At 46.8% G+C, this 17,479-nt stretch overlaps 1 protein-coding gene across 19 annotated transcripts in view; it reads left to right on the top strand.

The window, feature by feature from the left end:
* NFASC (neurofascin) overlaps positions 1-17,479 on the top strand; it is a 152,314-nt gene extending 134,835 nt beyond the window's left edge. For 16 of the 19 annotated variants that reach the window (XM_025205524.1, XM_025205525.1, XM_025205529.1 and 13 more), the window contains 3 exons: positions 3,121-3,252; positions 5,280-5,349; positions 12,515-17,479. In XM_025205524.1, the coding sequence (XP_025061309.1) occupies positions 3,121-3,252; positions 5,280-5,349; positions 12,515-12,746 (434 nt within the window). In that variant the 3' untranslated portion in view covers positions 12,747-17,479. The remainder of the gene's footprint in view (positions 1-3,120; positions 3,253-5,279; positions 5,350-12,514) is intronic. The other 3 variants (XM_025205541.1, XM_014520432.2, XM_025205534.1) reach the window with 2 other exon arrangements.

Below are 17,479 nucleotides of genomic sequence, written 5' to 3'. Positions count from 1 at the left end.
CTGACAGGTACTGTCAGGAGCCAAGGGCACTTAGTAGCCAAAGCTCATTGGCGGTCAATGGGAATTGGAGACCTACAAGCCAGATGTACCCAAGGAAAGGCTTGCAGCGTATAGGAATGCCTGCAAACCTCCTAGCAGCTTGCAAGCACAATAAGGTACTTTTGCTACTATAATTTATACCAGTTACTAAGCACAGTTAGTTGGATCAGCACAAGTTCTTTGATCCTGGTGTTGGCTGGTCTAGAAGTGTTGTGAAAAGTTGCACCCTTTAACTGATGTGACTGGACCAGGGAAAAGGTCCAGCGTGTAGACCTGGCCTGACATTCTTTGGGCGTTTGAAAGTCTCGGGCTAGATCTTAAGCTACTGTGACTCAGTTATGGATTTGCACCAGTCCGTTCACGCCACTCGCAACTCTGGCTTCATTTCTTTGCTAAAAGTCCTCCTTTCCTCCTCTTAGTCTCGAACCATCCTAATTTTCATTTCAAGGAGCCAACTAAGAACATCATGGTTGCAATTTGACCACACATGGAAATTGAGGAAGAGCATGGATTGAAACAACCCAAAATTGTGTTTAAAGCCCTAGAACAGCATGGCTCAAGGATTTTTTTTATGAGTAGAATTTTAAGCAAGTATCAGCTCGTCTATTATGCTTCTTATTTAGGCTGCGGGGCCTAGTTACTTTGTGTCACACTTCTAAAATCATCATCACGTTCCCATCTTTGGCCATAATCTGAAGACATTAAAATGGAACATATTAAAGTGGAATTAGAGTGACACGGCCTGACCTGTTCTTTCACCTATGCAAGGGGCCTCAAGGGCTTCAGATGCAAAAGTCAGGCATGCAGAACTGCACTTTGGGAGCTTCTCAAGATAGCTTCTCAATGAGGCACTTCTCTCCAGGCTGTTCCTGTGCTGTGTCTTCATGTAAGATACTGCTAGGACCCCCATGGCTTGTGGCAGGGCCTGTCCCCCATTTATTGCATGTCTTGAAGGAACTGGGTGTCTGTAAAAGGGAGAGAGGTGTTAAAAGTTTCTCAGGTGTTGTCTGCTTCTGACTTTTTGGATAAAGACATTAGGACATAGCCAGCAACTGCAAGCGCGCTGCTCTCATTCACCCCACATTGGAAAGCATGTATTCATGCAAAGAGAAAAATACCTTCATTCTCCTACCACTGAACCTATGACAGTGGAGTCAGATTCTGCAGGCTTTAATGGCCCAGGATGGCAGAACAATAGCCAGACAACTGCAGGGAGGTTGATCAACCATCGACTGCGTGTGTACAATTTGCTGTTTATGATGGTCTTTGTCTGTGGAAAGTGGTAAAGTGTGCTGTGTAAACTGGAGGCCGGCACAGAGGCTCTGTGCTTCTAGTCATATTAGTTTGCTATTGTTCACTCAACTAGGCGATATGAAAAATATAGTGGATTACGGACCCTGGCATACTATACTCCCTTCCAGCATTCCCTGGCACTGCGTAATTTGGGTCAGATAAAAGTCTGATGGTAGTCGCTTGTGGGCGTCACAGGGGAGTTAACAAAGGGTGCTCTCCTTGTCAGGACAAACCCATGTAAGGTTCCAGCTCAGGTTCTTGATCCCATCCAAGTCAGGTCCCAGCTATCTCCTGTCAGCTTGACTTTCTCTAGTTACATTGCAGCCTAGTTCACTTTACCCGCTGTTGCTCTGAAAGTTATTTTCTACTGACTCTATCTGGCTGAAAACCAGGTGCATGACAATTGGAAGAGCTTGTTGCATGCTGCTATTTTCAGGCTAGAGGTTTATTTGTCCTACTTTGCATAGGAGCTGCAAATAAGTCTCATCAGCATGCTATAGGCGGTGGCTTGGGGGTTTGCAGTTAGGTGTCAGGATGTCACGTTGGAAACAGCGATACCTCTCCTTGCTTAATATTGAACTCTGACCTCATGGCCTTGCATTAAAGCAGCAAAATACAGAGCCTCTTCCAGTGAGGAGGTACAGAGCCTTTCATTGCTGCACGGTCAAGTCTCCTTGTCTTGGAATCCCAGTCTCACTCAACCAAGATCTGCTATCAAGGCTTTTTAGTTAAAGCTTTGTCTCCACATTGAAATAAATCCTGCCACATCTTTTAGGGGTGTCAGATGGACCTTCCTGGCCTCACTCCTCCTATTGAAAAGCATCACCCCACTGCCATGGACAGTGTCATATCTACCTTGCCTTCTGATGGATGGGGTCAGCCAAACTCAACACACAAAGCATGGTCTCCCCCCTCTCTAGCCGAGGCTAAGCACGTTTCCTCCCAGGACTGCATGTGTCCTGCTGACAGCATTCACACCAGCAGGATGGCTGCTTTCAACGCAGGTTGGCAGATGTAGAAATATTTTTGCGTCCATGAAACAAGGTGGGTTTCATGCCTAGGTCCTTGTTGACACTTAAGTGTCTGCAATCGTCAGTGCTGCATCAGTGCTGATCACTAAACATAGATCAGGGGTTAAAAGTAGGGGCAAACCCTGCTTTGAGAGCGAGCTCTGGCTTGTCCTAACACGAGGGTTACACCAGATGCTGTGCTGGAGCTGTTCCCTAAGAGAGTCTTCCCAACTTGACCACGACAAGCTATTTTGAGAGCACTGCATAACCCTTTGCAGTTAGGGAACTTGTTATATTTATTGGTTTGTTCCAAGCGGGTGCCAGGGAAATAAAAGCTTTTAGCTGTTTGTTGGATGAGTTTCACACCCCATTTACAGGGGCCACCTGCAATTTTGCTCTCTGCTTATTTCCAATCACTGAAAGTGGAAGATCAAATCTGTTACTCGGCTTCTTCTGCCATTATTTTTACACCCCCTTCTTCATTAGTCTGTATTAGTTTCATTTTATTTATGTTGCTTTGATGTGCATGGCTCCTGGTAGATTCCTGAGTTGACTCACAGTAAACATATAAAACTCGATTCCCATTTTAGTCTCAGACACCACACTTAGTGACACACACATGCGTGCACACACCGATGCGACTGTAGAAAAGGATCATTTATGAATGAGTAGCCCAGATTTTTCTAGGAGCCTGGCTCCATAGTGTTACTTTACTTATTTCTCTCCCATGTTCAAATCTGGCTTTTCTAACTTGCTTTCTTTCAACTCCCCCTACCAGCTTATACCAAGAACCACGCGGACATTGCAACGCAGGGCTGGTTCATTGGGCTGATGTGTGCCATTGCCCTTCTGGTTCTGATTTTGTTGATAGTGTGCTTTATTAAGAGAAGCAGAGGCGGGAAATATCCAGGTAAGTGCTGTATCCAGCCATACATTACATCTGCTGCTTAGTAAAAAAGCCCCCCTACGCTTTTCAGAGCTGCTTAAAATGTCTTGGTGTCTGCTACCCTTCTCATTGTAAGGGTTTTTCTTCCTCCATGTTATGAAAATATGTAGTGCCAGAAAGGACTGCAGTTAATCAAAGGCAGGGCAAGTTCTCCCTGCCATGCAGGAGGCAGGCTGAAGAGCAGGCTGGACTCATTAAGAGTGAGCTGACATCTGTTAAACAAAGTCATGCTCTTTCTGCAAAAAGGACGCAGATCTCATTAAGGTCTTTGCAAGAAGGAGATGAGGCTTAGGGAGAATTGCCCAAATGATGCATGCTCTGTGCCCATCTGGGCTCTTAAGCCTTAGTATTTAAGCAGTAAGATGGCTCCCCAAACCCTATCCTGCAGTCTCTTCCAGGTGCAAAATCCCCATGCTGGTCAGAGCCCTGTACCCAGGACTGCAGGATTGGGCTCTGTGATATAGAGGCAAAGATCCAACAGCAACTTCACAGAAGATGCCTGTGATGCAGCCTCTATGGGCTACTTGTTATATTTTCCAATAAGTGCCTTCTTGCTTTCTCATATGCTGCCCTGTAAGCACCCATAAAGCCGCCTCATTGTCCTCTTTCAAATCCCTCCTGAAGTCCTCCCTTTACCATGATGTTGTGTTAGGCCACCAGTGTGCTAAATCACTGCCTGCACTCCTCCATCTGGCCTGTATCTATCCATAATGTCTTGCATTACACTTAGACTCTTTACTCTTAAAAGCAGGGGTCCGTTTTGATTTGTGTTTGGGCAGCACTTTGCATAATTTGTTCCCACTCCATTGGTGGAGCTCCTGGCTGCTATGGTAATATAAATTGTCATTGATCCTAACCGGTGACACAGGCAGACGTGAGGTCGAATTGCAGTAATAAATTGGGCCTCTTTTCTGATCCCAATACGGATAACTCCTGCCAGGACAGAGAATTACAGCATCTAGGGATTGTTTTGAGCCTGTGTGTGAAGTACAGTGGCCTGCATTTGCCAACATAACTCCCCTACAAGTACGCTCAGATCACTTTGTCCCCTGGACTGTATCTGTGCTAACTGTTTGGCAAGCATTGGCGAATGCGGACTTGTTAATGGCTTCATCTGTACAACACTAGAGCATCGTTAGGAAGAATAAAACCACAAGTATAACTGTATACTATGCGCCAGTTTAAATTCACGTTTATGGCATCATAATGAAGTGAATCAATTCCTCATTTTGAAATAAGCCAGATACCATTAAAATCCTCATGTGTGCCACTCCCCATAAAAATCAGTCATAGCATTTGCAACTTCCCTCATTGTGGGCCTGGTTTGCCAGTGTGTTACTTCACTTTTACATCCGTAAGATTGATGCACTCGACAGAGCAATGGCAAGCCAGGCTCTCGAAGCACAAGGAGTAACTGCAGACACTAGCAACACAGTAAAGATTGCACGCTCTACAACAGCGTCAACCCCTAATGCAGCTAGTTTCACGCGTGATGCTTGTCTCCGCTGACCCCTATCAAAGTTAGTACCCAAGTCTCTTAATAAACCCCTCCTAATATAACAAGCTATCTTTTGGAAATAAAAACCAAGAGATGACGTATGAGGACATTCTGAGTGCCTTTACCGAGGGCTCGTTCCCTGATATAAAGCAGCATTGATTGACCTTGCACCAAGGTCAATCACTCTGTGATTTGCGATTGACAAATGGTGCTTTATGACTTTAACGGTGCTTTCTTGTGTACTGGCTTTTACTCGAGTCTTCCTGCCTAGGGCAGGGGGGTCGGACCCGATGATCTGCAAGATCCCTTCCAGCCCCGTACAATCTGTGAATCAGCTTCTCTCTCAGTTACTGTCCTCACTCTGTAATCTCCTTGGCAAAATGAAAAAAAGGAGGAGGAAGCAGAAGAGGCAGGAAGCGATGCTGGCTGTTGTGGAGGAAGATTTCTACCCTCTAATTTAATTGTTGCCTGGTGATCTGCTTCTTTGCCACAGTGCGGGATAACAAAGAAGAGCATCTAAATCCTGAAGACAAGAACGTAGAGGATGGGTCGTTTGACTACAGGTATGTTTCTACGTGGCATGTGTATTCACTCAGTCACTTCTATCCCATCACCCACCCCCTGCTCACCTGGAGTCTCCTCTTCCTCCTTCCCCCCTATTCCCTCCACGTAACCACTGCCACGGCGCCACACTCTCTCATGAACTGTTCTCCACCTTCCTTCTCCTCCTCCTGCCTCCCGCTCTCTGCAAGTTCTTTACAAAAAGAGATGCCTTAAAAACCTGGAAAAGCAACCAACCCAGGATGGCTGCTCCTCTTCTGGGGCGTTCAGACTGCTCTGACAAGCACATGGGACAGGATAGCTCCCACGGGGAGGAAGCCCCCTTCAAACACGCATGCACACAGAACGAGGAGGTTCTCACACAGGCCAAGGGGATTTCATTAACCAGGTAATGCTAGGGCTTGGCCTCCTCCGTGGTGTTAATGCACGGTCCAGACTAAGAGACCTGCAGCAACCGCCCAGACCTGCGCAGCATACTCTGTCTTAGGAGCTAAGTCCCTGCAGGGCCCAGGCCTCTCTCTAGAGGAGCTTGAACAAAGCCCCTTGAATCATGCCTATCATAGCCTTGGTGCAGCCTAGCAAGCCCTCTGCTCAGGGAGCTGTGACCTCCCCACCTCCCGTCAGACTAAATGGCATCCTTTAAAGAACAGCAGCCACTTCTCCTCCCAGCCCCTGTGGTCATTTGAAACGGGAGCAAGTATTTTCTGTGCCTGTTTGCGTGCAGTCCTGTGTTCATGGCTTTACATTTGCTTCTTCATTGCACACAAGGAATGGGAACAGGTAACATTGCCAGATCTTGTTGTATTTTCCTGCATTGCGTTAGCAGCTGGGACTTACAGCGCGCCTGCTCCATTGAGCATTCGGGGCTTGCTTTTATATCACAGTGTCCTTTTCCTTAAAAGAATTACAGTAAAACTTTCCAAGCCCAAGCTAGTCAGTGAGAGTCTCTCCACTGACTTCAGGCCCTATACCATTACCCCATATTCCTATACCATTACCCCATAGTCCCAGCATTACAAAGTGCAGTACCTGAGACGGGAAGAATTTATTTAAAATGCAGAATAACACCAGGGTAGCAAGCTGCAAAGACTGTACCGTACAGGACTTCAGAACAAATCCTGTATGTAAATCTCGCCACGTACGGATATACAAATAAGAGGCAGAATAATTGGATTCTTCAGGATAGTCACAGGTTTATCATTAGTAGCAAGTTGCTACAGTAATTACTTTCCAGTGGTGGCTGTTTTTCTCCAAAGGATGTCATATGACCGTAGCTGTTTAGTGTCCTGCATGGCATGTGAAAAAACACAGGATAGAAACGAACACCAGCCAAAGCAAAATACTAACACGCTGCAGGGCCAGAAGACCAAAGACTCCTTCCTCCCCCATCCCCTCACTTCTTGCATGTCTAGGTTGTAGATTTAGATCTCCGACGCCAAGACCAGAACATCAGTTTGCACCAACTGTCCTCTGTTACGCAGCCACGATAGACTGTGCGCCCTATACCTGAATGTTCATTTTGCAACAGCAGTCTGCTCTCTGCATGCCTGCACTCTGACACCAAACCCATCCATCAAGCACAAGCTGCGGAGGTTTTGGCAAGATAATTACATGGAAGGGACTCGCTTTGTCTGTCTCCTTTTGCCACTATCCAGAAGTCAACCCAACTGACTTGGGGAACGCAGCAGGACCGGAACGCATTATGGAGCATTAGGCAGCAGGCAGCCAGATTGAAGTAATTTGCTCGGGGAGGTTGGTTTGCTAGTGGGAAATCTGTATTTTGATAGTACCTCTGAAAAAAGCAATTGCAATTGCTTCTTAAATAAATTTTTATGTGACCCAGCAGCAGCCTGGGGCCCAGCGCCCCATGCTCCTGACCACAAGTGGAGAACAACACAAGAAGCCAGCCTTTACTGGTTCTTTGCCAGGTCTTACCCTCTGTCCAGTGCCTGGGCAAAACAGGATTCAGAACCAAGTCATCAGTTTGTGATTTAGTGGCAGGTTTAAGCCTTCACTCCCATGCTCCTTCCTCAAGTCACAGCAGGTTCAGGTCTAGCATTTCGATCTTTCAGACAGCTGTATGGTCTGCGCAGGGCTGTCAGAGCCCCTTTGGCACTCTGTGCTAGAGCAAGGGGTGGTCACAGCACGAAGCCAACATTTCCATTCCTTCCCCTGCCACAGTGGTTGCAAAGCAGGTCTCTGGCCATATCCACACCGCAGACCTACTGTGGCGTGCAGCAGCACCTTCCAAACATACCGGACACATCTGTTCATGCCACCTCCTGAACCAAAAGTAGTTTCATAACGTTCATGGGATACTATGCCTGGGCTGCTTAGCAGTGCTGGGAGTCTGAGCTTGTAAGTACAGTGACACTGGTTCTGGTTCAGGCAGCGTGCACGGTGCAACATGGCATTTGAGAGCTCAGCTGCTGGCCGTGGCAAGTTTGTGGCATGGACATGCCTTTTGTGAAAGCACGCCTGACACTAATGAACGCTGTTTAAAATGCAGCTAATGGCTGGGAGAGGAAACGAGGCCCCTCAGCTTGGCTGCCACTGCAGCAAAGTGAACTGCCCTCTAATGCTCCGTGCGTTACCCCAGCACTATGCAGCAGACATGATGACTGTCAAGACAGCAGGAAGGGATGCGATAGAGCTCCTCTCAAACACTAAAGGACACCCGAAGAGCTTGCCACCTGCATGCAGAGGTCAGAGGGAGGGAGCCAGTAGACACCTTAGATACTCCAAGGAATCACCAAGATTTGTGATTGTTAGGAAGCTCCTCCTGTTTGTGTTGGTTGGTTGGTGCATGTGTGTGCTCTACCTCACAGGAAATGGAAGGGTTCCCTATGCTTACATAGACCCTAGCAGCAAGAAAAACCTCTGTGGGTAGCAGAGGTTTACTTCTCCCCCATATAAAGTGAGGAGTACTCCATTAGTCCAGCTTCTGAAGGCAGGTGCTATTCAATCTAGGAGTGTCAGTGTCTGGTCTTGGAGCGGTATTGCATTTGGCTCAGAGATGCTAGTGAGAATAGCACTTTGGAAATGTAAGATAGTATTCTTAGCAAAGTATCAACTAAGCAGTGCAGACGCGATAGCATCACCTTTTGGCTGGGGCAGCATACATGTACTTTCTCCTGAGAACAGGCCCCAGCGTCCCAAGTTTACAGGGAGAAGCAGGGAAGCAAGGCATCCTTTGAACAGGCAGAGAAAGGTGAACTTGAAGAACCGGTGTGACCTGCAGATGATTAAGATTCAAAATGATTGCAATAGACTGAAGGAAAGTAACAATTAGCATTTAAAGGGAGGCCAGGGTTCGAGCTGGTGTGAGCTCTTCATTAGTTTCCCTCCCCACCTCCACATAGCATGTCTGATATGCTCTCATCATAGCCTCACGTCCTCAATGCCCTGTGCATGCAACTCTCAAATCTCTGCAGCCTGTAATTAAGAGATAGTGTCACATCTTTCTGTTCCACTAACAGAATAATGGTTTCCCTGTGCGGAGGCTAAGCTGAGAAGCTTTATTTTCAAAGTGGGAGACCATTATCCTTGAAAAACTCGTTCTGTGCCAGTGACTGTGCCTCATTATACCAAATGATTAAAATGGAGTTTAGAGTTATAACGATGGGGGCTAGGGGGGAGGCACTGACTGCATAATTCAGGGCGCTGGGATGAGGTGGTGAAGCATCGGCTTTCAGGACTCCAGCATGATTCTGGCGCTAGAGGGTAGGGACCAAAAGACATTGCCATCCGACTGCTGTTCAGCAACCTGCGTGAAATAAGTCCAGTGGGTCTCAGGTCAGGTCCCAGTGGAGGGGTATCCATTTTGTAGCTGGTACCAGTTGACCCTGTTGGTAGAGACTAAGGACTAAATGGGCCCTAGCAGCAGAGCTCTGAGGTACTGCAAGGAGCACGTGGTCTCCAGCCCTCTGGATAGCCAGCTGCAGGCTGCCAGTGCCCACCCCCCCACCCAACAATGAACCCAAGTAAAAACCCAAAGGGGAAGGGGAGGAAAGAGCAGGAGACCCACTAGGCCAGCCCTCGGTCCTCTTCTTCTAGATGTCACTACCAAGCAGTGACCGCTGCTCTACAGCGCAGTTTCCAACTGGTTCCAGGAACCAGCTCTCAGTGCAGTGATGTGCCTGTGAATAACCTGCTTTTCTGACCACCCACGCTTGGTTGCTCAGTAGTAACTTGGTGGGGAGGGAAGTGGGGAAGGGAAAGCCACTGAGCTTCACCCAGCTGGAAGCAGGAGGGCCCGAGGCTGATTTCATTTGGTATAAAGAGGCAAATAGCTCCTTGAGGAATGCAGTGGTTTGGAGCCCTGCCCCTTTAAATGCATACCTCATCATATCTCTCTCTGATCAGGCTCTTTCTGCTTCTCTCTGTTTTATTCCCATTCTTTCTCCTCCTTTTCACCTTGTCTATCCACATGGACCATGAAGGTCTCTTGAAAGGTAGGACCGTGTGCTGCCAGAAGTCCGGCACATTCAGCTTTTTCTTCTAGCAGTTCGTTTCTTTCATAGCTGAAATACCCCTTTGCCCTCCCCCTCCCTTGCTGCCACCTAATGTATTAATTAAGGCTCACCTCCCCCACGCAGAGTTTTCAGGTACTCCGTGTCCAGCGAGTTGCATTCAAAGGGGCTGGGGCGCTAATCAGAACCAGTAAGACTCAAAGGGCCCAACGGGCAGCTTAGGCTTGCGTGACTACTGCTTATTCATGCGACGAGTCCCGCTAACTTCATTGGGCCCCGTTGCACAATTAAGGATTGCTCACCTGGCTAAGCCGCAGATTGCGTTCTCCAAGCGACTCACATTCCCAGGTCAGCCGCTCTGATCACGTGCCTGGAGTGCATTGAACACAGGCTCTCTGCCTACACCCCGTGCAGAGCGGCTGAGCGAGTGAAGACAACAACCAAGCAAAGACGTTAAGGCCCTGAGGGATCAGTCGTGTGTATGTATTAAAGCCCAACCTCCCTCTGAAAGACCCGTGCAACTCTGGACCACAGTTCCCAAAAGATTCTGACCTGGATGCTCTCGTTTTCTAATGCACACATCAAAAACCGTGAAAAATCCATTTTAACAGAACGATCGCATCAACACGCTGATGACTATAAGCTTCACCTTCTTAATGTACTAACCAGACAAATAGTATTGGAGAGAGGTAAAACCAGGGGGGAGGTCTGGAAAGCTGTGCCCTGGTATATGGCAATGCCAGCCCCACATTAGGAAAAGCTTGAATACAGATTCTGTTTCATCTGAACCCAGTGCAAGTAAATGGTTCTGGTTTTTGCCACTCTCTACTTTCCATTATTAGGCTTTCTAACTGGCAGCACTTGCTTACAGACTTAAATCCTTTTCAGAGGGGCTGCTTATGATGCTAACGTGTTAATTCTTATCATGATGCCAAGTTAACGCAAGGCCTCAAACATTGGTTCTGTTTTATTACTCGATTTGCAAAGTGCTGATATAAGGTAATGTGATGCAAAACTGCAGAATGGGCTGTGGGATTTCAAATCCCTCCCACGTTATGGAGAGCTGAACCCATTACCTAAATGGCTTGGGATGGATTGAATGACCTAGGGGAGGTCATTCCTATCACTGAGCAGTCCTAAGCTCTAAGGGCCAAATTGTAATCGTTAGTGTCCACTACACTACACTGAGCGTGTATTTCCGAGGGTGGAAGTTGACTGTCAAATACTCCAACCCACATCTAAATTCTAGGGAACAAGAACAAGAAGAAAAAGTGCCTGAAATGACTCATGTCCCATCTTTGTACTGAAATGAGTTGCTTTGCTCTTCTGCAATGTCCTCTAGCCATCACAAGAGCCATGGAACAGCTGAGTTGTAATGTTTCGAGGAAGAAAAGTGCATTGCTTCCACTGGGCATACAATACCCCAAACATCATGTCTTAGGCCACCATGTCCTTGTGCTGAAACACTCCTTTTAATGAGCCATCCACATGCAGAGAAAGCAACAAGAAATTGCTTTGGTCTCTTAAAGGTTGAATTCTTTATTGGATCAGTAATTCAGCAAAAGGGACTTTGGACCATGTCTTTTCTTACTGTATTTAAGAATAATGCATGAAAATTATGCAACCAGGCAAAAAGGTAGAGAGAACAATTTTTCAAGCAAATAATTCTGAGTTGGATGAGTCCTCAGCTGAAAAGATAACGTGAAAAGAAGTATTTAATAATACATATAGAAGTGGCATATGATTTGCCTGCTGGATTAAACAGGTGATTACACATTACCAACAGATATGATAAGTGCCTCTTTCACAGATGGCAGTCCATTCCCAGGTGGTGTTATCCACGGGTTTGGAGACAAGTCCTTACCACCTGGGAAAATGCAAAGGTTTCCCAGATTTTTGCTCGCAGGTTCTTAAACTGCTTTCTTATGGGTCTTTTTTTTTTAAAAAAAAAAACCCTGTATAATGGCCTTGTTCATTCTTTCTGAATGAAACATTTCCCACATACGAAGCAGCAAGGTGTTCAGGGTGAAGAATCAGACCGCCCTCAAACAGATGAGTTTAGATGCTTAGAAATGAATGCGAAGGGGAAGATTTCCACAAGTGCTAGGAGATGTGCAGGAAACCAAGTTTTGTGCAGTCTCCCTGGCAGCGTTTTGTTAAGTTTATCTCCACGTGCACGCGGCTCTTTAAAACAACCGGTCAGTATTTGTCTAAGAAAAAGCAGAAATAAAACCGAATAGCGACCAAAATGGAGCTGGCCAGGTCCTTCCAAGGCTGACTGAAATACAAAGAGGAGAGAGAGGGTAGACAGTAAGCAGCAGAGGATACTGGCAGTGATCGTCCAGTTTAGTTTGTCTAAGCATGATCTGTGACATAGGTAAGAACATTTGTTTTCCTAAGGACAAAAATAGGCTGGGTTATCAACCAAAAAAAAAAACCAAGTGTGTAAACTACACGTGCAACTAAGTGCTTAATATATGTAACAGGTCACAGCAGCCTCAGGAACATACTGGGCAAACTGTGACTGCCCATTTGCAGGCAGTTACCTGCATCCCTTGCAGATTTGCCATCAAGAAGGAGCACATTTGCACACTAGGGGGGGGTTTTTTGGATACCCAGCTCTCGGGTTTTAGTTAAGTCCCTTTAAGGCCGCACTCCCAATCCTGACTCTGTCTGTCTGTCTTCTGCTACCCAGTGATGAAGACAACAAACCGCTGCCCAACAGCCAGACCTCCCTGGATGGCACAATAAAGCAGCAGGAGAGCGATGATAGCTTGGTGGACTATGGAGAGGGGGGCGAAGGGCAGTTCAACGAGGACGGCTCCTTTATCGGCCAATACACAGTCAAGAAGGACAAAGAGGAGACAGAAGGCAATGAGAGTTCAGAAGCCACGTCCCCAGTCAATGCTATCTACTCGCTGGCATAGCGCGCTATAGTGAAACCACAAATCACAAAGATATATGCCGTGGATGGGGGTCAAACCACTGCCACCATCACCAGGAACCCAAATACAAAACGACAAAAAAAAACAAAACCCAACCAGATCCACCACAAGAAACAAAGCAAAGCAAACGAACCCAGGCCAGGCGGTCGCCGATGCCATTCTATCCTTCGCAAACAAGCAAAGGGCGAGGACCCATGGGGTGCCAACGTGTGGTAGCCATAGCTGAAACTGGAACGGAGCCAGAGGGGCTAGAGGAAGAGTAGGATGCACAAATTCTGCACCCCAGGTTTCAGATTGGGACTGGCAACCCCCGTCTATTAGATAACCCAGCACTCACTCTGACTAATGATTTACCCTGTCCTGGTTTTGTTCCCCCTGCTTCCCCCTCCACTTTATGGGTTCAGATTCCCTTCCCCTTGGGGAAAGGCCCCAAATTAAAAAAAAGAAAGGAGTGGGGGGGAGGAGATGGGGGAAGAGAATGGGGATAATAGCATAAAACTGCAAAAATCAAGGGGGGGGTCCATCAGCTCTGGGGAGTAGTGATATGCTGCTTCATCGATGGGGAGTTCTCTGGGACTGTACTTGAGATGGACATCTTTACAGCCAGCACCTCGCTCATGACCCTTAGCAAACATGCCCGCACCACCGTGCTCCTTCCTGAAAGATGGAGCAGCATCACACTGGAGCCTCACAGGAAGGCGGTTTCCAGGGCTTGCCGCTGGAACAGTCAGAATTGTGTTGTTGTACCTCTTATTAATGCTGCCCTTCCACGTTGGTTCGGTCACCGCAGTACTACCGCCCTGCGCGCACAGACCGTGGGCGAGATTATTCTGCATCCATGCTACTTAGCAAAGCTTTTGAAGAAAGGGAAGTTGGGGAAGAAACGGTATGGGACTTGACGAAGAGCAGAAAGATGCAGCTTTATTTTCTGACTCCAAGGGAGTGCTCCCTCGCAGAGAGAGCAGAACCGTTTTTCTGGATAATGACGGGGAACTGGTTTTCTTTTATTCTTTGAGGGGCAAAAAACAAACCCATAGCTTCTGCCCCCAAGCCCACGTAAATCATTATGTAGCAAAGAGGAAGGGGAGGTTGGACCAGCATTAACACAGGACAAGGGACCAGGGATTGGTTTCCTACCTATAACCCAGATGCGATAGCATCTCAGCGGTGAGCACTAACCTGCACTGAAGCTGCAGATCAGCTCCTTGAAAAGCTCCAGGACCCCGTGTCTGTTGGGGTGTGCAGTATGAAAACATGGCTGTAAATGGCAGAAATGCAGGGTATGCAGCCTCTCCCCCATTACATTGGTCAATGGGGAGCAATTCAGTGCAACATGGCTTTCAGTTAACCCTCTCTCCTCTTAGTTCACTCCAGTGGCCTTCCACCCCCCTCCTTGATCAATCAGCCGATAGGAGACACTTCCAGGTGCGTCAGGCTGTAGTGTGGGACTTTGCACCCATTTTGTTCTTTACATATCAAGAACGCTCGTTAAAGCTAACCTGCTAATACAGCTGTAATCCATGTCTTGAACAGGAAAAGTTTGGCATTACAGTGCTCCCACACATGCCTTATCCAGCTTCGAAACTCCCCCTGACGTTTAATAAACTAAGATGATTCACCCACCGCTTAAGCCCCTGATGCGATGGTCTCCAGTCTGTCAGGCCCATAGGAATAGGATGCCTGCACAGCTCTCCCAGCAGAGAAAGCATGGAACATAGTAGAAGGTAGCGTTTTATAATAGACAGTAATTAGCAGCAATGCCACATGTATTCTCCCCACTTCCTGCACTTTTGAAACCAAAGGTACCTTCACTGAGAGAGATCGGATTTCTTCAGACGGTTTCATGGTTGTACAAAGTTAGGATGGATTTTTTTGTTTGTTTTAAAAGACATTTCTGTTCAGCCTAATGGACTAAATGCTATAGGATTAATACAATTATTCTTTTAGCTTTCCAAGTGGTTGGCTACCAAGACATCTTGCTAACAAGGATGTTCCTACTAAGAAGGGATTGTTTAGATATGCTTGCCACATTTTCTTAAGCCGCTGTGATCTTTAACAGCGTGGCTACTTTGCATTTCACGGAAAGAAACCTAGATTAGGTCAACAGCTGTGCAATGGGCTTGGTCAAGTCAAGCAAGAGAAGCAGAAGGGAGAGTTTAGCTGCACCAGAAGAGTCAGATGCACAGTTTGAAGTAAGTGTCACAGGTTGCTGTTAACAGACTGGCAAAGCTGCTCCCTGCTACCCAGGGTCCCTCGTGCTAGCGTTTAAGGAAACCCCCAAGGAATTCACATGCCAAAGTGGTTTGCCCACTTTTCTCTCGAGAGAGGGGAAAATGGAAGACATCTCTTTATCGTTGTCAGTGTTCACGTATTAAAGCAAGAGACCTAATTCTAATGGAGTCACCTAGCGTTGTACCATTGCAAGAGGGGCTTCTCAACAACCTTTTTCCAGGGGGCAAAGCAAACACTTCCTAAAAAGTTCGGAGCACCACAGACCAAACGTTAAGTAAAGCTGAGTTTCTGAGGGCATGCACGCTATGCATCCAGGACTTTAAAAGCAATGACCATTCATTCATGTTCTGTCAAATCATTTCTAAAACGTTCTCCCCAACCAGCCAGGAAAGAGCCTATGACCTTCATCTCGACCACCAACCTGTACTGTTTGAGGTAATGTAATGTTCCCATTGGCAAGAGGAAGTTCTTACCCTCTCCGTGGGTCAGTCACTACCATCGGATAGGACACACTTAGCTATCTCCATGTTCCACTTACAACTCCTGTGGAGTTACAAGGGTGTAGCTGAGAGCAGTTGGTCCTGCGAACGGTGCCCATTTACTGTGCATTCACACAAGCTACACTGTGTCCCCGTGAATCATTTTATTAGGCTGCCTACATAACAGCTGTTTGCAAATAGAGATGAGGGTTTATCATGGTTTTTAACTGTTTCAGAGATTACCCGCTGAAGCACCAGAATCTGCCTGGATGAATAGGGTGTGAGAAGGCCAACTCAGAAAGACTGGACGGGTCAAGTTCCTTACTACCGATGATGGCTTGGTCAGTCAGGCAATAATAATTGCAGAAGCCTTCCTTAGCATTACTTGTTTCTTGAGCAAGCATAAAAGGAAGGACAGACTTATATAGGATGCAGTGATCCCAACTTAGCACCTGTGTAACTCTGTCAAAGTCCGTGTTGTGCCAGCGATAGATCCGTGTCTAAAAAAGCGAGGCACAGGACACTCCTCCTTTATGGACCAGTCCCGCATAAACTATTAATGAAGAAATTAATAGGGTTGTACAGAAAGGTGATCGGGTTCTAGGCAAGTTATTCTAAACGTTGCAAAACAAAAGTTTAAAAACCCAATATTTGTATAGTCTTTTTAAGCACCCAGTTCAGTTTTCTAGAGAGCAGATAAATCTCTTACACCTCCAGGGAGGTTCAAAAGCTACACAGAAATTAACATTTTCTTTTCTCTTCTGTATCCTGGGTCTTTTTCATAAGGATTTAATAGCAGTTTCTCTGTGCAGTCAGTTTGCCATAAGGAGCTCCATCACCGCTTGCACGGCCCTCCGACTATGAAAGCCACCAAAACGCTGAATTAATATATGCATGACTTGTAAGAGACCTTACTGTCAAATTACCATAATGGCCCCAGAGTTATTAACACCCATAATGCCTGCCTCAAAGTATGCTTTTAGTTGGGCAAATTTTTAGCTATTAATAATCTTGACGGAGGTGTACTTTAGGAGACCTGCCGAAGGGAACAGTGATCTGCCTAGGTGAAGAGGGATTTGAGAAGGTTAGCTCAGAAAGACTGGATGAGTCAACTTCCTCTCTCTCTCTTTGTCTCTCATGGGGATCCATCCGAGCTGCTACGCTGTTCACCAGTACACCTGCGGCAGTACAAGCCAGAGATGCACCCCCTGCATCGCGTATCTAAGCAGCACAAGCCATTAAACCCACCAAAGCCAGGCTTATTTAAAAGGAACCTCCATATTATTGGCACCATACTGGGGTATTCCTCCAAGCACGCTCCTTCCTTGGCCTAAACAGTCTTATGTAGTTAAAGGGATGTTCCAGCCTACTCAGGTGCCCAGGAAACCTCAACACATCCCAGATGCAGGCAGTACTTCCAGCTGCCCTGTCATGCAAGCTGGCACCTTCCTAGTTAGAATTTTAATTCGGGAATATAGCAGAAACTAGAGAAAGGCCTGAACCAAAATCCCAAATCAAAAGGCTACTAAACACCTGGGAAAAGTCCTGGTCTGGTTCTAAATTTAGCAAACTCGGGCCTATATTTAAAACAGGCTGAAGAAGAACCATCCACACAAACTCGGAGGAAGCTCCAAGGCAAACTCCAAGCTGTTTAACATGTGGCCTCATGAGGGAAAGTTTTCATTTTTTCCCCCCCTTTGGAAATAAAGTGCAGAGAGAGAGAAAGAGAGAGAGAAGCTGGAGTCGCATCCACCGGATATTGAGGCTGCTTCTCGTTTTCCTTGCAGGCACTAAGGGTGTAGGATCGATCGAATCATGGAGTGGTAGCTAATTCTCTTGAAATCCTGCTTACGGAAATACTAATGGTCTAAATTGGCTGGAAAGTAGGTCATTGCCTTCTCCCTCCCATGCACACACCCCCCTTCCCGCATTTCCACCTTGCAAAAATGACCTCAAGGTCAACTACTGTAGTAAGTTTCTGCCCCCCCCCCCGAGATCAATCTG

This window comes from Alligator sinensis, unplaced genomic scaffold (genome assembly GCF_000455745.1).
Source record: "Alligator sinensis unplaced genomic scaffold, ASM45574v1 scaffold1322_1, whole genome shotgun sequence".
Taxonomy (NCBI): domain Eukaryota; kingdom Metazoa; phylum Chordata; order Crocodylia; family Alligatoridae; genus Alligator; species Alligator sinensis.
This window is presented reverse-complemented; position numbering and strand designations above follow the sequence as displayed.